The sequence below is a fragment of the Electrophorus electricus genome, chromosome 19 (assembly GCF_041902795.1).
Source record: "Electrophorus electricus isolate QZ-2024a chromosome 19, ASM4190279v1, whole genome shotgun sequence".
In the NCBI taxonomy this organism is placed as follows: Eukaryota; Metazoa; Chordata; class Actinopteri; order Gymnotiformes; family Gymnotidae; genus Electrophorus; species Electrophorus electricus.
In genome coordinates, this window is record NC_137515.1 from 1045883 (window position 1) to 1065685 (window position 19803).

General features: G+C 44.3%; 3 protein-coding genes across 6 annotated transcripts in view; 2 read left to right on the plus strand and 1 right to left on the minus strand.

The window, feature by feature from the left end:
- Positions 1–10267, plus strand: part of zmiz2 (zinc finger, MIZ-type containing 2) — a 30352-nt gene extending 20085 nt beyond the window's left edge. For all 3 annotated transcript variants that reach the window (XM_035535645.2, XM_035535643.2, XM_081702274.1), the window contains 14 exons: positions 265–489; positions 812–1006; positions 1343–1444; positions 1723–1891; positions 2082–2223; positions 2421–2631; positions 2786–2891; positions 3009–3166; positions 4044–4111; positions 4325–4393; positions 4757–5001; positions 5131–5300; positions 7305–7541; positions 7724–10267. In XM_035535645.2, coding sequence (XP_035391538.1) covers positions 265–489; positions 812–1006; positions 1343–1444; positions 1723–1891; positions 2082–2223; positions 2421–2631; positions 2786–2891; positions 3009–3166; positions 4044–4111; positions 4325–4393; positions 4757–5001; positions 5131–5300; positions 7305–7541; positions 7724–7831 — 2205 coding nt within the window. In that variant the 3' untranslated portion in view covers positions 7832–10267. The remainder of the gene's footprint in view (positions 1–264; positions 490–811; positions 1007–1342; positions 1445–1722; positions 1892–2081; positions 2224–2420; positions 2632–2785; positions 2892–3008; positions 3167–4043; positions 4112–4324; positions 4394–4756; positions 5002–5130; positions 5301–7304; positions 7542–7723) is intronic.
- A 618-nt stretch (positions 10268–10885) lies between these two features.
- ppiab (peptidylprolyl isomerase Ab (cyclophilin A)) lies at positions 10886–13855 on the plus strand. 2 transcript variants are annotated; one of them, XM_027020749.3, is made up of 5 exons: positions 10886–11096; positions 12407–12437; positions 12528–12616; positions 12719–12891; positions 13370–13855. In XM_027020749.3, the coding sequence occupies exons 1-5, from the start codon at positions 11028–11030 to the stop codon at positions 13500–13502; spliced, it is 495 nt and encodes a 164-aa protein (XP_026876550.1). In that variant the 5' UTR covers positions 10886–11027; the 3' UTR covers positions 13503–13855. The 2 variants fall into 2 exon arrangements, with proteins under 2 accessions (XP_026876550.1, XP_081558673.1); XM_081702547.1 differs by lacking the exon at positions 12407–12437 and having other exon boundaries at positions 10889–11096.
- A 305-nt stretch (positions 13856–14160) lies between these two features.
- Positions 14161–18851, minus strand: LOC113584043 (RING finger protein 122). The gene is made up of 6 exons (XM_027020738.3): positions 18567–18851; positions 17892–18042; positions 15219–15264; positions 15082–15123; positions 14808–14890; positions 14161–14500 (listed from the first exon to the last, which is right to left on the minus strand). The coding sequence occupies exons 1-6, from the start codon at positions 18655–18657 to the stop codon at positions 14395–14397; spliced, it is 519 nt and encodes a 172-aa protein (XP_026876539.2). The 5' UTR covers positions 18658–18851; the 3' UTR covers positions 14161–14394.
- Positions 18852–19803: the final 952 nt, after the last annotated feature.

The window sequence follows — 19803 nt, forward strand, 5'->3', positions numbered from 1 at the left end:
TTCATTGCAAAAACATGGTTTTAATTAATGTAACAATGGGTATATATTTTTGCCCGGACCCTCCCATGTCCCCATGGTAACCGCAGACCCCAACAGCAACAGATCCCTTCATCACTGCATGGGGGAAGGGAATGAGGACAGATTTGATCATTGGAGCTTTGGACCTTCTGTTCCGGTGGACATACCCCCTCATACCCCCCACCTGATCTAATGAACGTGGAGACTGGTTGGTTTATTTATTTTTTTTGTTTGTTTGTCTTGTAGATGGGTGGTGCTTCCTCTTATAACACCCAGTTCCTGTCGCATTCGGGGCCACGTGGACCACCTGGCATGGCCCCCTCCGGGATGGTGGGCTCCAGGCCCCCGTCCATGGGACCCATGTACCCCTCCCAGGGCCAGCGGCTGCCCCAGCATGCTGGTTACCCGGGGGGCCAGCAGGGACCCCCGCCGCGACACCAGCAGGGCTTGAAACGCCCCTACAACTCTGAGGTAAGAAAGGGCGAGATGTTAGCATAGCCATCTTTGGGCCATAGTCATGTGAACGCCAGTGGGTCATTCTAAATATTAACTGTGTACAGTATTCATATTCCTCCAAGTAAACTGGTAAATATTCTCCTTTCACAATGAATCAGCACAAGAATCTCACTTGTGATTCCCCATGTAAGGTTTTCATGGCCATTAACGCTGACCAGTGATCAGTATCCCTCCTTGGAGATATTTTGTTAAATATTCACGCAGATCCACAGGATTTAAGCATACCAAGTTCAGCCACGTGATTCTCGCCTGACTCTCTGTTCCCTCCGTCCCGCAGGGGTTCCCGGGGCAACAGTACGGCTCGGGGATGGGGCCGGCAGGTCCGTACCCCGGGCAGGCAATGCAGTACCATGGGCCCGGTCCCCAGCGCTCCGCCTCCTCACCCTCCTACACAGGCCACAGGATGGCACTGCAGCAGACCAGCATGGGCCAGTACCCTGCCGGACCAGGCAACCCCGGCCAGTACTACAAGGTGAGGTGGTGCGGGGATCACCAGCCAGGGTTAACCTCTCTGCAGCTGGCCCGCACAGCCGCCCACAGAGGCGGGCCGGATTGGGTTCTGTGGTCAGCGGCTTCTCGCTGCTGCACTCACAGATCAAACTCGTGGAATGTGATGCTTGCAGCTGAATTCTGCATGTGAAGGTCTTGTAGTCGTCACCTGCAGCAGGACACTAGTCTGGGATTTCCACAGAAAGCACTGCTGCCCAGTTGCCACCTCTGGTGGTGTTACGATTGTGTTGCAGTGCAGGTCGTTAGTAAGCACAGTCTAACGTGGCCTCCTGCGTGACTCTGGTTGTTTGTTTCCCAGGCGGAGCAGTTCAACGGACAGGGTAACAACCACGGTAGCCTAACAGCGGGAGTGGCAGGAGGCGGAGGGTACACCACCTTTAACCAAGCGACTGTCAATGGGGTCAGTAATGTTTCTCCCTCTCCATGCTCCAAGCGAGTTCACCCTTGGCAGGAGCAGGCGGTTAATGTTTTACCATTCCAGGAGTAGCGTGGTCGGACCTTGTCCGCCGGGCCCAAGCTGCAGCACTCCCCCAAACATGTTCATCACATCGGTGTGGTTCAGATGGGCTAACCGCCTCATCCGTTATTAGCACTGCCAGCGTGTGCCATCACTTCACACAGCCCTGGTGAGACAGCTGATGTGTGACTGGCATGTGTGTTTTTCCCTTTCACACGCAGCCCGGGCGGGCGATGTCTGGATACCCCAGCTCACCCCTCCCAGGAAATCCTACCCCTCCCATGACCCCTGGCAGCGCCGTGCCACCCTACATGTCTCCCGGACAGGACGTGAAGTCTCCCTTCCTCTCCGATGTCAAGCCCAACATCAACTCGATGCAGCCCCCTACAGGTACAATTGGGGTTGCCATATCTTGCATGGTTTTTTTTCCTTTTCACTCCCCATGTTTGGAGATGAGAAGTGCCTCACATTCTCAGAGCCAGAAACACAAATCACTGTAGCTAACACACGGAAGCTTCCAGAACTGGTTGGTGCACATGTTGTTGCATTTATCTGTGTCGCCCCTTTAAACCGTTGCTAGGCAACCCGAGTGATGACCTGCGACTGACCTTCCCCGTGCGGGATGGGGTCGTGCTAGAGCCTTTCCGCCTGGAGCACAACCTCGCTGTCAGCAACCACGTCTTCCAGCTGCGGGACTCCGTCTACAAGACACTCATGATGAGGTCGGACACGCCTGTCATGGCGCTTTGGAATGTTGTGGTTCAGGACATTGCTTCAGTGCACATACTTTTGTCACATACTTGCACACGTTCATGCGCATGTACGTGTGTGCGTAGAGTTTTAGCGTGTGTGTCTACTGTGGTATGTGTGGTATTTGTGTACCTGCTGGTACTGACGAAAGCTTGGCATGGATTCCCAGGCCAGACCTGGAGTTGCAGTTTAAGTGCTACCATCACGAGGACCGGCAGATGAACACCAACTGGCCGGCCTCGGTGCAGGTCAGCGTCAATGCCACACCCCTCACCATTGAGCGCGGCGACAACAAGACGTCCCACAAGCCCCTCTATCTGAAACACGTGTGCCAGCCAGGACGCAACACCATCCAGATCACTGTCACCGCCTGCTGCTGTGTAAGTGTGTGTGAGTGTGTGTGAGAGAGAGAGGGAGAGATCATCCTTTATAATAATCGTAACACTGATGATTTTGCAAAAACTGCCTTTATTGTGATGCTGCCTAACTCACGTTTAATATGGTACACCCCTCTCTGTCTGTCTGTCTCTCCAGTCTCATCTGTTCGTGCTGCAGCTGGTCCATCGGCCATCTGTGCGTTCTGTGCTACAGGGCCTGATGAAGAAGAGGCTCCTGCCTGCTGAACACTGTGTCACAAAGAGTGAGTTTTTATCCCACCCTCTCTCCTTACACCTCCCACTAACTCTAATCTCACCCTCTATCCTAGCCCCACCTCTGCGTGGTTCTCATGGTGCATTTTGTGCCCTTCCCTCTCCAGTCAAGAGGAACTTTAGTAGTGGGACCATCCCGGGCACCCCCGGCTTGAACGGCGAGGACGGCGTTGAGCAGACGGCCATCAAAGTCTCCCTCAAGTGTCCCATCACCTTCCGCCGCATCCAGCTACCTGCCCGCGGCCATGACTGCCGACACATACAGGTGAGTCCCGCTACGTCCAACCCCAGCGGTGCACCACCAGGTGATGCACGCCACTCCCAGTCCTTGCTCCCAGTTTCTCACTTGCTCCCAGCTTCCCAGTTTCTCACTGAAAGATAATCATGAAAAAAAAAAACATTGATACGTCAATATTTGTGCAGTATACCGTGGGGGGATTTTGGGTGGTTTGAATGTGTGCAGACTGTAAACCCATCAGGAGCCAGTGTACAAGGGTTATTTATGGCACTGTTGGTTGGTTTTTAGAACTAGTAGTTTGATCACTGGTTACTCTAAAATGAGTGAGAGGACTCAATGTGAATGTGTGCTGTAGTGGTACAGCCACATTAAAACCACGCACTGGATTTATTAATAACAGGATGGTAAACCGGATGTATGCTTCCAGGAACCATATTACTGATGCGACCCCTCAGAAACTTGTTACGAAAGGCCAGTCGTGACAGAACTGTTCACCGGTCAGCACTTATGTAATGGTTACATACCGATAGATTACCTACGTCATCACTACGGCGTTAAAAGCAACACCAATGAACTTAACCACCATTAAAAACATTAGCCAGATAATGACTCCCAAATAGATGCGTCATTAGATTAATAATGGGTTCAAAAACAACTAGTCATCCCGTTCCAGTTTACGTTTGAGTCTCTGAAGGCTGTCAGCGTTATTAAATAATCCACTTTTATCGTCGGTGACGCATGCCCGCGTCTCTGAACGTTCTCGTTGTTAGTTTGGTTGGACGTGAGCGGATCGTGCGATAATAGCATCCTCTGCTGGTTGAGGCGAGCTGTTGAAGAATTCCCACCACAGCTTTGAACATGTAAAAGTGTCTGGTGTGTGCTCGTCTCTCCTCCCCACCTGCAGTGCTTCGACCTGGAGTCTTACCTGCAGTTGAACTGTGAGAGAGGGACCTGGCGCTGTCCTGTGTGCAAGTAAGACACACATTTTTAGCCCACCATCTTCCACTGTTATAACACTGTCCCATATAGGTCAGCTGTTATTTAACACAGTATATAGTTCTCCAGCCTTTTGAGATGCATCGTAAAATGTATTTTAGATGCCAAAATTAGGTATGTTAAGGTGGTGTTTGTTTGTTTGCGTAGTTATTTACATTAACGGTTTTCATTTGTCCCTGGTGTTTGCAGTAAGACTGCTCTTCTGGAGGGACTGGAAGTGGATCAGTACATGTTGGGCATCCTCATTTACATCCAGAAGTGAGATTTTCTGAGTTTACATTTTTTCTATATATATATATATATATATATATATATATATATATATAGATATATATATATATATATATATATATAGATATATATATATATATATATATATAGATATATATATATATATATATATATATATATATAGATATATATTTATTTATTTATTTAAACCATGGCTCACTAATCTATACATAAATATGCTGACTTCCTTACACAGCCTCAAGGTCACAGCAAGACACACCTTGTTATCTTCTGTATTTTAATAGAGTCTTAAACAGCTTTGTACTGCCCTGCAGAAGCGGGATGTTGAGTGAGGAGCCTCACGTTCATGTTCTCTTGCCCTTCGAGCAGTTCAGACTACGAGGAAATCACCATCGATCCAGTGTGCAGCTGGAAGCCGGTCCCAGTCAAGCCTGACCTGCACATCAAGGAGGATCCGGACGGTCCGGCCCTGAAGCGCTGCCGCACCCTCAGCCCCAGTCACATGATCCTACCTAGCGTCATGGAGATGATCGCTGCGCTGGGTCCGGCCTCCTCGCCCTACCAGTCTCTACCACAAGGTGGCAGCAGCAACACACCAGATTACCCCAGCCAAGGTAGAACAACTTTATTATTGTTGTTGATTTTTGAGTGGTGCAATAATGTTAATGGCCTGTAAGTCTTGCTTGCGGGTGCAGCCTGTATGCTGACGCTCATCACATCACCTTGTGTTCCCTGTCTCTCAGCTGGTTCAGGATACTCCAACCAGCCAGGCTTCTCGGATTTCCCCAATGCTCCTGGCACTCCGACCCTGGGGGAGTTTGCCTCAGGTCCCCCTCCCCTCTCCTACCAGGCGGACTTACCTAGTGGCCTCCTGACCCCTGAAAAGCCCATGGGTCACCCCATGTCTGGCCAGGTAGAATGTCTCTCCTGTTTTCACTCCACTACATTACACTTCCACCAGGTATTTTCATTTTGTCACACCTAATATAAACGCTCCGCCGCAGGACACGAGTCTGTTCAAGTGCACCTCCAATTTTATGTTAATTTTTAAACGATTTGAACTTATATACTTTAACACTAGTCATCTGAAATTGTACAAATTGAAGTAGACACTTGGCCCAAGACGTTAATTCACATCCAGGCTTTAATTTCCATATTTGAGTTTATCTAAAGGCTCTTTATTTTGGGGGTTTATAACATGTATTTGGATGCTGTACATTTCGTGATTTCATGAGATAAAGTGAACAGTTTTGTGCATATAAATGAAATGACTGAGGCGCTTACACTGTATTTTCCACTAGGTGTCCTCAACATCTCCAAAGTGCCCAGAAACCTCTATAAATGCACAAAACATCATCAGTCACATTGAGTGTGCAAGATTTTTTTTCTAAAACAATGTTCGGCAACTTAGTAAAAGACAATATTATCTTCATTGTTAAAAGGCTAAACAATATTGGTTTAATTGCTAATAGGCTATGAGGTTATGCTGGGGAAGATACTGTAATACTGTAAATGCTGTAATAGTACATGTTCTCTTATGGACAGACATTAATTTAGACTTGCAAGGAAGCAATATGAAATTTTTCCAGCAGGAGGCATTTGCGTTAAACATCATAGTACATACTAGAAACCACTGACCCGTCCCTCAGCTTCCAGCTCATAACTCACCCAAACAACTACACATAAACTTCAGCTAAAGAAAGACTCTTCCTTTCCATGATGTCCAAAAGGATTGGGGATCAAATTATCCACTAAAAAATACCCATGACTGCATCAGTTTCACCACACATTGTCTCATGCTTGCACTACTGCATGTCTCTAGAGTGCACAGGTGACGTGGTGTTGTGCGCATTGTTCTCACTCACTCAGTGAGCCAGCTACGTTTTCAGCTAAGGGAGCGCCACTTGTTGAAACAGTTGCCAATCACTCTGGTTGTGTCTGGTGAACACTTGTGAAGTAATCCGATACCCGCATTCCACCCCCCACACCTTGGTATTTATAGGTGTGAACTAGCCTCACTCAAAGAAAACAGCTGTTTATGGCCCCACAGCAACCACAGAATCTAAGAGGAGGGGTTTAGCTTCCCATTCAGGAACATTGCCTCGTCAGTAACGTGCCTTGTATGGTAACTAGAGACGTGAGCAAGCAAATAATGAACTTTACCAACATTCTATATACTATTTAAACATGTCACAGATGCTTTGATGGTAATTTAATTCTATGACAATCTGATATCAGAACATTTTCTAAAGCCTTTTAAAAGCACAGGCATTGTTATGGAAACAAGAAGAACACTGTATATTCAGTGTGGGATTTCTGGCCTACGGCTGAAAACTGGTATGCAGGTAGTTTATAAGAGCTCTAAGAAATTTGATGTGGCTGGATGTACTGTATTTTGAAAATATTCAGTGATTTAATTTTAGCATACTAGAACGGGCGCGGTGCAAAATTGGTTAACAGTCTCTACACACGCATGCGTGGGTTTGGTAACGCGTCAACCCAGCTGAAAAGAACCACATGTAACTTCACTCCCTAATGACGAATACTGCTACTTTTATGTACTGCGTGTAGCTCCACTCCCTAATGGTAAATATTCCTACTGTATGCTGTAATTCTGCTACTGTATGCTGTAATTCTGCTACTGTATGCTGTAATTCTGCTGGGCTTTGGTTGTCAAACGTAATGAAAGTAGGTAACAAGGCTCTGTGGGCTACGCGGGAGTGTAGGCCACTGCACGGCTAGCTGCTCCGCCCACCACGTCATCGATAGCAGCTCCTCTCGACTCCAGCGGGTTGTGCCTGCTCCCCCATTCCCTGGGGAGGAGGTGCACACAGAGCTACCACCCCCCCACCCCCATTGTGTTTCATGGTCTCACAATCACCTCTCCTGCCCCACCTCTGTGTCCTTCTCCCTGTAGATGCCTCACTCTAGTCGCATGGATCCTTCCCACAACCCCTTGCAGCAGCAGCCGCCGCCTCCACCGCCACAGCAGCCGCCGCCGCAGCACCAAGCCCTGCACGGCACATCCAGCCTGGGTGGTCCCGCCGGGCCCATGCACCCCCGCGGCTCCACCCAGAACCCCAGGCTACACACGGACAGCTTCGGCCTGGCCGGCCCCGGGGGGCCGGGCGACGTCGCCGAGCCCGCCCTTGATGTGAGTCACAGCTGATTTATTGCATGTTTCAGTTTGTAGTGTCCGTGTCAGGGCACACGGTGTATTGTGCTCGTTTTGGTGTGTGAAGATGTTTACACTAGGGAGCGCTGGGGCTGGTCCCAGCTCTCTGATTGGCTGGACAAGCTGTGCATGCTAACACCATCTCTTCTCTTCTTCTACAGCTGCTCCCCGAGCTCACGAACCCGGACGAACTGCTGTCCTACCTGGGCCCGCCCGACCTCCCCAACAACAGCAACGACGACCTGCTCTCACTGTTCGAGAGCAACTGAGCATGCTCACCGCTTCCACACCACCTCCAGCTAAGCCACACTGTCCTAGAAAAAATAAAAACAACAACAAAAAAACCCACAAAATAACAAAAACAAAAAAAAAAAACACCACCCCCCTTCCCCACACACACTCAGCACACAGTTAGGAAACTTGCGGCTGTGGTCCGGGGGTCCCTCACATATGTTTGAGTCTAATTCTTTGCCCACCATGTTCCTTTGAGACTGGAATGCAGTAATTCTTGTGGCAAGGAAGATGTAGAAGATATTTTAATGTGACATTGTTACTGTTAGTCTGCCTCCCAAACTGTCAAGATTTTATTGTGATTTTTTTTTTTTTTTTTTTTTGGTTTTTTTTTTGGTTTTGTTGTTCTTTTAAATTTTAATTAAAAGTCTTTCATCAGATTTTTGCCTCCTGCAAAACCCATTTGTAGAAAAAGCACCTCATCTGATGTTGGACTTGTGCTTGGTGTAAATTACTTTGGGAGGAGCACAAAGCTGTTTTGGGATTGGCTCATCTCCACGTGTCACATGTTTAAATCAAGTGTAAAGTCGTACTCGCAGTCTTTTGAACTCCTGTATTTGTGGATGCAGAGAAGGAGGGCCGAGTTTTCTAAAGCTATGAGCTCCGTCAAGGACGATCCAGGGAAAAGCCAAAATAGTTCTTACCTCGGTTGTGGAGCTGAACACAGGGAAGAGCTGAACGCAAACAGACCCTGCAGACACACGAGACACAGACACGCCTTACCTCAACAGGTTCAAACGAACACCCACCAGTAAGCTAGCACCCTTCCCAGTATATGTCCTCCCTTTTACTTGATCTCACCAACTTCTACTTTTACTTGAAGTCCAAGAGTTTGTACTTTGTTAGACGACGCCTCTTCGCAAAACCCATGCCCCCCCCCACCGCCATTGTCTGGAGATGCAGTCACAAAATGCATCTCACAGTAGCAACAAGGGAATGTACTGTATACATATAATGTATCGCACAATGTTGCCAAAACACCGTGGAAGAACGCTCTATCTAGAGGCAGGCCTCTGAGAACTGCAGTCTCCTGCGGCTGCTGGAGATGAGAGGGAACGCGCTCAGTCCGCAGGAGTGTGTTTACTCCAGATGAAAGCATATATTCAGCCACTGACTAGAAGAAGCACACGCGAGCGTGCACACACACACACCTCTTTTAGCTGCATCCAGTGTCTGGCGCATCTTCGCTCTCTGGTCCACTCTTCCTTATCTCTCTCTGCATTTTTGCTCTGTCTTTCATTCTTTTCTCCTCCCCCTTAAATAACTTTGTCTTCCTGCCCAAAGTCTTGTGCTTGATTGCACTTCTCTCTCACACAAGGCGGGAGAAGAAGGAAAAAACACTTGGCATTGATTGTTCCCCCTTTATCACCATTTTAAGTTTGCCACGTGGATTTTGGTTCCTTTTTTTGATGCACGAGAGTGTCAGTACTCAGTACGTGGAGGGCCTTGCAGATAAACCGCTGATTCAGTAGAGGAAAAAGTGCAAACAAAAGGAAGTGTCTCAGAGCACAAGTAACTATCCAATCATATACTGTAGACAGGGTATATTATACATACATACTGACACAAACGCTCTCTCAAAGCAACTCTGAATAAGGACAGTCATTTCCCAGTGAGTTGTACGGTTTTGTCTAGTCTGTGATTTCAGCCTCCTGATGGTCTGAAGGCAATATGTAACCCTGTTATGGACGAAGAGCAATTAAGGATCTGTGTTGAAAATATGTACAGACATAAGATTATTATTGTTACAGGTGTGAACACTCTTTACCCCATGATATTAAAATACACATACAAACACACTTTAAACACTATGACATTAAATTTGTCAGATATGCTCGTGTTGCATTTCCTTTCTATGCTTTCCTTTTCTGTTCAGTTGAAAAAGTTGATGGAGAGATGGAGCAGCTCCCACCCTGTTTCTTGTCCTAGTTTATTATTTATAATTGCTCTCTGGACCCTGTCAGCTATGTGCAGTTTGTATCATAACAATCCAGGGAGTGTCAGGAGTTACTGGATGTGCAATTGTTTTGAAGACATTTGTGTATCATACAATTTTATCTTTGATTATATAATTATTGTTATAATAATTATAAAGATAATTGGTGGACCTGTATGCATCTCTCTGTGTGTTATCTAGCAAAGTTTATGAATTTGTTTAAAAAAAAAAAGTTAATTTCACCATCATATCTGTGACTTTGAAGGTTTTCAATAAGAGAGCTGAGAGACTTCGTTGAGACCAGCACCAAGTCACACAAACTGTTAATCAAGCTGTTTTGAAAAATGTTTGACTGTCATGTGTAGGTGAATCTTTAAGTTCTGACAATTGAATTAAACTTGTAAAATTGAAATCATTTTGTTTTTCTAAAGATGTGAAATATTTCCATTATGTTTTTTAAGTAAAGACTTAAGCCCCATTGTGTTCCGTTTCATTCTTTGAAGTCATGATTAGTGTTGCTGCTTTCTGTCTGCCGGCTGCGGTAAAATCCAGCCCAGCCCACTGCATCACGCATGCGCTGTAGGAGAGCTGCTGGCTTGACTCCAGAGCGCCACCTCTGGCCAAACGTTACTGCGGTACCCAGAGCATTTTTCATACATGCTGACGTTCGAATTATAATTAAATGCTCTTTTCTTATATTGACAGAATGAGTGCAGAGTAAGAATTGACTCGCAGGGAAAACGAGGTTGTACAGAGTGAATGTTCTTGTGGTTTTCCCTATGAACAACATCGCATCTTACCTTTGTGCCATACAGGCGATGCCCTCCTGCCATAACGGACACTCGGGCGTTCCGTTTACTCGCGGTTTATTGGCTAGAATTTAGTGTCGTCATTTAAACCAACTACAATAGGTCAATCCAAACGCCAATCAAAACACTCCCTTGAACTTTGCTATTTTAATGGTTTTGCCTGATATTGGAATTCGGTGTAATTTATGCATCCTCGAAGCCTCTAATTGGATAAGGTCCATGTCAGTCAGCAGTCTCAAGTCGCTAATTGGATGTGGTCCCTGTCAATGGACAGTCTCAAGTCTTCATAGGTTCCATTTGGAAAAAAGGTTCCCGTGCTACTTGTATATAGGCCGTTTTCGCTTATACTGTGTCCGCCGCTGTGGTGCAGCATCTCGCAGGATTCGTTTAGCTTTAATAACACAGCCAGCAGACTAAACCGCGTTCAGCATGGGCAACCCCAAAGTCTACTTTGACATCACTATCGATGGCAACAGTGCAGGAAGAATTGTGATGGAGGTAAGCGATGAACTACATCTTTGTCCAACATGCTCAAAAATTAACCAGCGAATGATCTAATCCATCTGACTAGTTAAGAAATCAAACGCCTTGCTTTGATAATTATAGTAAGAAATTATTATTTCCATCTTGATTCTTGTAGCATACAATACTCGGTTTCCACTCCTACATGAAATCTTTAAAAGCTAACAACTGCAATGGTGCAGTTGTGCAAGACCGCATATAACGCGACCGACTACATAATGGATATATAGCTACATTTGCCATCACCTGAATGTTTAATCTGTGTCTGTTATGTTGCCGGCTGTGATTGCATAATAAACTGCTTGTCTGCTGTGAATTGTGGCATATATTTACCTTTTAGGTTACAAAAGCGAGACATAAGTGTCTCGTCTGTCTCTGTAGCGCGTTGCCGTGATTGATTTTTTGGAGACTTGTGAGCCAAATTGGCTCGAGCCCCTAACAGCCTACACAATATGTGATGCGGTCGCCATTTTTCATATTATAAGATGCCATTTTAAAATGCTGTAGTTAAGTTTCCCAAAGCTTGCGTGCCTAAAACAAACACAAGATGTACGTTTGCAGCAGAGCCTTCTATATAATGAGAAAGAGTTTTTAGGTTTTCTTTTCATTGTGGCGCTCGCTGCTGCAGTGGGAGGTTTATGTTCAAGGAGAAACGCGCTTCCGACACACCGCCGCTCCTCTGCGAGGTCACACTGCCCCGTTACCGTCCAGGCACAGATGCTGCAGTTAATGTTCACTCCCTGGGGCTTGTGTCCGGTTATATCTACTTCATATTAGGTGCTAGACTGTCCGACAGTGACTGGTTTGTTCTCGCGAGCGGAAGTCCTGTGGTTCTGCATGCGTACATACTGGGCTGCATCCTAAACCTGCGACTTAGCGAAGCTCTTTGAAGACCAAAACTAGGGAAACCCCTTCGTATTTTGACCTGCGAGAAACCTGACATACATTTGGCATGTGAACGTGTCTTAGAAAACCTATCGAGATGTTTCTAATGAGTCGTGTTCACGTGGATGTAATGTCATTCAGGGCGCGGTTGGTACCGAGGGTGTGGTTACACTGGGACGCATCGTTTTACCTCTAAATCATGCATAAGGACACAAGGCTAACCTAGAGAAGTGCTGTTTATTTTCGGAACAGTGCCAGGTGTGCTACTTGTATTAAGGCAGATCAGACGAAGATGGACACCATATGTCCTCATGACACGAGCGCTTCTTGATCATTTTTCTTATTTTCCTTTTTTTCTTTTTTTTTTTTCCCCTTTTTTTCTGATCTGACTGCCGAGGCAGTTGAGAGCTGATGTTGTCCCACGTACTGCAGGTAGGCTTCATTTCTTTTTGTTCTCAGCACAAGACAACGCACTTCTTAAAACCAACATGTTTTGTATAATTACCCATAAATTGCTTACAGAGAACTTCCGGGCCCTGTGCACTGGCGAGAAGGGCTTCGGTTACAAGGGTTCCAGCTTCCACCGTGTCATTCCAAGCTTCATGTGCCAGGTAAACTGGAGAAACAGCGCCTCACTTTCTCTCTTGGAGGCTGTTTATGTGGCTGGCTTTTGGAATGACGACAGCATCTGAACTGCTCTGCCCTCACCTTAGGGTGGCGATTTCACCAACCACAATGGCACTGGAGGCAAGTCTATCTACGGCGAGAAGTTTGCTGATGAAAACTTCACCCTGAAGCACATGGGCATGGGCACTCTGTCCATGGCCAACGCAGGGCCCAACACCAACGGCTCCCAGTTCTTCATTTGCACGGCTGATACCGCTTGGTAAAGACATGCTGGATTCTTCTTCTTGTGCTGTGGTCTTTTTCTCTTGAATTTGGCAGATGTGCTGTAGTTGCTGACAGGCACTTTGAACTCTCAGATGCCACCAGATATTTGTGCATGCCCCTTACTGAGCTAAACAGGCTCAAATGTGAGATTGCATGATTGTTTTGGTTTTTGGGTTGGATGTTGTTGTTGCTGTTGCTGTTGTTGTTTTGGTTATTGCAACCAAGATTGGTATGAATTATGAAATGATTGCATGTAAAGAATATGAAAAATCTAACTGTTGGACTGGCCTGCACACCATGATTTGTTTGGGCAACTTCTTTGCAATTTTGCAAGCATTATAATAACTAGGATCTTTAGTTTTTACTTAAAAGCTGAAGCCTTTATTACAGCTTCCCTGGTGAATATCCAAGCAAATGCCTGACCAATGGAGAAGAGAAATCCAAAATGTTCATGTGTCTTTTCTTTTGAACAGGTTGGATGGCAAGCACGTTGTGTTTGGGAATGTCGTTGAGGGGATCGATGTCATTAAGATTATCGAACGCAAAGGAAGCAGCAGTGGAAAATGCTCTGCTAAGATCCTCATTGCCGACTGTGGGCAGCTTTGAAGACTGCTGCTGCTAGATCCCATCATGCACCGCTGCCACTAGATCCCATCTTGCACCCCCTGCCTTTTTTTTTTTTTTTTTTTTTTTTTTTTTTTTTTTGTTATTTCTTTAAGCCATTCCTCTCCTTGAAGTACTTGTTCCATGTATCTTGGCCTTGTTTTATGTATTATAAATAATCACTTCATCAACAAAGTATTCTCAAAAGATTTTTTTTTAGAAGGTTGTCTCCAAGTAGATGACTATTCATGAATTCAAGTGGTTTAGAATTCTCAAGGCCTTCAAACCATGAAACGTCCTTCCAATCTATATCATGGAACGGAGATTATTAAAATCTTTTCTGATTTCAGGTGAAATGGTGTGTTCTTGCAGTTTCTCCTGTCGTCCAGCAGGGAGCAGTCTAAACAATTATACAGTAACACGGCGTCACTAAAATCTAAAAATGAAACAAAACCCCAGAAGGATTCACCTGTTTTGTAGTATATTAATTGAACATAGACACTCTGGGAACATGCATAAACAACATTTGGGGGGTGGGTTGGAGGGATGTGTTACTATTTAAATGTTATAATAAATAGCATAATTTAGAAACTCAGACAATAAAAATGAATCATGAGCTCTTTTGTTGTATAAAATAAGTGCTTTTATCCCTATATGTATTCTTTCTTCTGTTGTTCATTATAAAATTGGACTAGTCTTATTTGCACTGACCACTTTGATTCCTCAGTTCAGTCTCATTCCTCAACAACAACCCATCATGACAGAACAGGACACATCCTTCTGTGTTCAGAACTGTGAGTTCAGGTTAGAGATGTCACCCTTCTTTGGAAATAAAAACAAAGCAATCAAACGTCCTCATGCACCAGAGTCTGTAGAGCATGTGATGCATTGAAGGTCACACGAGTTCCTCCAAAATGTTGCCGAGGTGACCCGTGGGACTAGCGACAGGTTTGTTGCACATGGGACACGTGTACCGCACCAGGAGCCACTTCATCAGACACCTAAACAGAGCAAAATGCATGAGACATGCAATCAGATACAGTACGCCAAGAGTAGTGCCTCTCAGAAAGCTCGCAGTATTCCAGTTATTAGATGCTGGCAGAGCACTTTTGCATTGGTATCATTCTTGTTGGGTTCTTCATCGATGGCTATAGTTTTACAAACCCACACTGAGTAGTTGACCGAGTTTTGTCATGATGACTTATTTGCCCACTGTAGATATGACAACTAGCCCCTGTGGAATCCTACATTTTGTATGACTGATGCAAGTTAAGGCAGCCCTGTCCTGAGAAAATCTCTGGAAATTACCTTTTGTGAAAGCCATGTTGGCACGGCAGCATTCCAAGCTCCTCACTTATTCTGAAGTCCTCCAAACACACTGCGCATGTTTGCTAGGAGAGTAAAGAAGGGACAGTGTTGTGAGGACAGAAGCCCCAAGTGTTAACCAACCAAATCTAGAAGTGAGCTAAACAATGTCTGAATGCACTGCATTGTCAGTTTGAGAGTCATCACTATTTGTCCTTTTTCAGTGTAGGATGTGGACTAATCTTTGGGAAACCAGTCCTAAAATAAAAATGCATACCTCGTGAAAATTCACGTTATTTGTTTCACCTCTGAACACAACCTATAAAAAAATAGAGAGACATCCAGGCTGTCATCTTTATACTCTCTTGCATGCATATAATGAGGTGTTTTCTTATGACATCTGCTATGTCTTACCAAGTTGTAGTCAAATCTCTCACACTGGGCTTGATTTTGCAATTTACTGGGGAAACAGTAGCACAGTGAATCACAAAGACAGCAGTGGAGCTCAAAATTATATTAATGTTGGCCACACCACTATAGAAACTGAATTTTGATTAGATATCATTTGTTGCTGCTTCTATTACCTTTATAAAGGTGTTATTACCAAAACCTTTCCTCCATAACAAATTATTATTCAGAAAGAGTCTCATAACTTAAATACTTCTAGTATGCAATATTTCACATTTTTAATGTAAATTAGATGATAGATAGATAGATAGATAGATAGATAGATAGATAGATAGATAGATAGATAGATAGATAGATAGATAGATAGATAGATAGATAGAATTATTGTAGGGAAGTACACAAGGTTTCCAGAGAAACCAGATGTTTCTTGATGGAACACTAGATGACCACACTAAGCTAGCTCAAAGACAATCGCGCAGGTGACTATAAAGTGTGGCAAACATGATGATGTCTTGTCCCTACTGCTGTTCTGTGTAGGCCTGAACCCCCTCAGCCAGATCATCAGTGAGAGTGGGTATGGGTACGGATGCAGGAGCAGAACTACACCAAAAATACATCCATGTGTGCATGGATGACATCAACCATGTACACCAAGACAGAAAGGTACATTGACTCACTGATCCACTAGACCAGGATCTACAGCAAAGAAAAGGAATGTCAATAATAGATAATAGATTTGGCAGTCTCAGTAACAGATAAGAGATTATTGTCAATAATTGATAATAGATTTGGCAAAAGAAAAGTGTTCAGAACAGAAGGAACTGAACTTCTGCGAGGCCACATAATAGACCTAGAAGACAGATACAAACACCTGGGTATTCTTCGATAACACAGGAACCATGGAGCAGAAATGAGAAGGGCATTATCGTCCCAGTACCTCCAGAGGGGAGACGTGTCCTCAAGAATCAGTTGAATGGGAACAACAAGATGAAATCCATAAACATGAACGCCCTGTCAGCCATCAGATCCCCACCAGGTGCAATATGCTAGCTAAGAAAAGAATCAGAAGCAGCTGAAATCAAGACTCGAAAACCACCCCCAAGATTCAGCATCCAGGCTGTCTGACAGCTGGAAGGAGTCTGTAGGATCCACTGTCCAGGATGAGACACGAAACGTCCATAAATACGTCCAAGCAATGCCCCCCCCCCAGGACGAGCTGATGAGGGAGGGCTTAGTAAACTGGGGGACATGGTAACCATGGAAACGGAAGATGGTGCCATTGCAGACAGCAGAGGTGGTTGACATAGGACAGTCCTAGCAACAGCTAGAAAAGTGAGCACGGAATGACAGCACAGAGGCAGTAGCACTAGGTTTACTGAGACAGGGATATATCACACCAAAGAAGAGCCAAGATGCAAAATCTATATTTTAAACTGTTCGGCCAGAATTTGGCTTTCCTTTTATGGTGATGTTTGCTTTCCATTTCTGTGTGATGTCTGTTTTCTCTGTGTACAGCATGCATGTGATGAAAGACTCAGTGTCCTTAAACCCACACCTCACCACCTACACTCAAACGACTTTTTAGGCTTGTAAGTCTAATGAAAAAAACTGAAAACAAATCTGACAGAATTATAGGTGTGAAGTGTCCAGAATTCATGTGGAGATATGTATTAAGACTCAATTCACACACATGGAGCACACATCTACCTTGTTAAAACAGTATTTTCGTACATGAAACAGATCTGATCTTGAGGAAGGTATACCTGGGAACAGCAGAAGTACTGAAAAGTGTCTAGTGAAGTTGAGGACTTTTTACATTTAAATTTATTTGTAAGGAACAGCTGAATGGAATAAGGAATAAGATTATATTATGATCTAAAGGCAATTGTTATTGTAATAAGTAATATTGTAATAATATCCTGTAATAAGTAATACATTTGTAATAAAATTGGTTAAAAGTGATGATAGATAGATAGATAGATAGATAGATAGATAGATAGATAGATAGATAGATAGATAGATAGATAGATAGATAGATAGATAGATAGATAGATAGATAGATAGATAGATTATTATGTACACAGGTAATACAACAGTTAATCTTAAATGAAGAAGGTTCAATATTTTGTGTGGTCAAAACTTTGACTGGTGTTATTGGATGTGCAACATGTAGGCTACTACACCTTTAAAATATAAGTGAAAATTATGTTAATCTTATCTATATAACTTTAATGTCCCCCTTTTTGTCTGAAAATAAAATAGGAACTATCGGACATACAGCCAGGCGCATTGTATCATTCAAGTGGATTCTGCAGTCTAAGGTGTGTGTGTGTGTGTGTGTGTGTGTGTGTGTGTGTGTGTGTGTGTGTGTGTGTGTGTGTGTGTGTGTGTGTGTTGGGGGTCAGAACGATAAAAATAGCACCAGGAACAAACAGAGATGATAGGATCGGCTCCTGAATTGTTTGAGTCGGGAAGTTCTTGAGCCCAGAGGAAGCGCTCCGAGGCTGCTGTCTATCAGAGGCATTCTTCACATCGCAGATGGGCCGATCACAGCGCTGCCCCTGAGTAGTGAGGAGCACTAACGGCTCGTTTATAGGAAGTGTCTGTCTGCTGCGTCATATTAATCCGCGATTCGTGACACCTGTCCAAGAGGCTGATGTGGGGACGAGACTCAGTTACCTTATAAAGCAGCAGCAAAAAACCAGACTCAGGATGAAGACAGATATCCCGATAGCAAAGATGACCATATATATGTTCAAGAACAGATCCTGGAAAGCGACTGGAGGCATAGTGTATTTCAAGCCGATCATTCCTTGAGTGCGGAGATGCCCTGAAACAAAAGCAGATACAGATACAGTACTCCCACACATGTGGTCCACAGCAGAGGGAATAAACCGGAGTCCGATTCCTGTAGACCAGCGAACCCATGAAAAGCCCCGGTCGGTGGCATCAGGAAAAGCCTCAACAGAAGGCTAAACAAATGTTTACTGAAAGGGGCGATAGAACAATTCTCAATTACACCATGACGTACAATGTAGTTTAGTATTTAGACTGTGAAAAGCCCTTTACAGAGCGAATTCTAAATATGGTATTATTATTATTGTATTACTCTAATTTAGGTCTACATATGGCACAATCATAACATTTCCAAAGAGCTAAACGTTTTTATCTACCTCTCTGAATTACTGTACGTGAACGCATCTATCTAAATACAGCCACGAATAAGTTCCATTAACAAGTTACGCGCAGCCACGGTCCAGCTCGCGTCGACTCTCAGTCTAAACCAAGAAAACGGCTTTAAATCAAGTTTATAGAGTGGCACCAGCACATTACACGACTGTGTTCAAAGCTTACCATTAGCAAAGGGCTCTGCGATGAATCTGAACAATGTGCTGTCTTTGTTCTCGAGCAAAGATTTTAGACGATATCCTTGAAAATGCGACATTCTCTAGTGAAGTTCGCAGATTAACCAACTTTTTTCAAACAACGCTCCATCTCCGGATCGGGACAGAAGATGCTGTCACGACGTATCGATGTTTTATCGGTCTATGATGTTGCCATGCCAAGTGCGATGGCAATCTGCGCTCCCGTCCAGGTTCTGTACAAGGAGCTACCGGTAAGTCGCGTGCGGTATTCCCGGAGCTGTGTTCTCATTCTGTGACAGGTGGAGTCATGATGCAACGAGTTTTAATCCATTCATAAATACGTAACACTGAGCAAAAAGGCACTGAAAATATCCTGATATGTGCTCGTTTTTATCTTTTGATTATTTAATGTGAAACTATACCGTACCACATTACTGTAATTCACTAAGTCCACAACTGTATTATTATGTATAAATCAGCGTCCTGGTGGAACCCATAGAAATGTTAAATGAAGTTTCTAATTGAAAAGTTACTCCTACATAGGAATAGGCCTACAAAACGAAATACCCAGGGAACATATTACAGATTATTAAAAATATTTGGGTATGATACTCTAGACATTCATTTTCAATGAAAGAACAGCAGATGTCTAATAAATAAGTGCCCAAAACCAACCAGTTAACTCATGCTTGGACTTTAATGCAAAATAAATTAGCATAGTATTGACTACCTTTGAATTTTCCTTTAGATAATGTCAACATAGCCTTACCTGCCTATTTTTGATAAGATGCAATTCTGCACTAAGCAATTTGGTGTTACCAAGAAGCCCTGATTTATGTGACACAAAATCAAATTTATGTCTGCGTAGAATCTGTTACTCCAAGACAATCACTGCAGTGTATTGATTCATGTGGGCAAACATAATTAACATTTTAGGTTAACAGCACAGCTAAGTGTATGTCTTTAGAAGATCCCTCTCAAAGATGCAAAATACTGGCTTGCTTGCTAGATCGCTCAACTCAGAGAGGGAGGATGCAGAGTGTGTAGGAGGGGCATCAGCTTTCTGACTCAACATTAGGGCCATTTTAGGAGACAGGAGAGATTCTGCCAAAAACAATTGGCCGTTTAAAGCTACTCATAGGTATGTCGATCTGCATGCCCCCTCCATTCATCCCCCTGTACACTTAAATCACATCTTTGGGCCACCCCGCTCAGAGCAGGAGCAG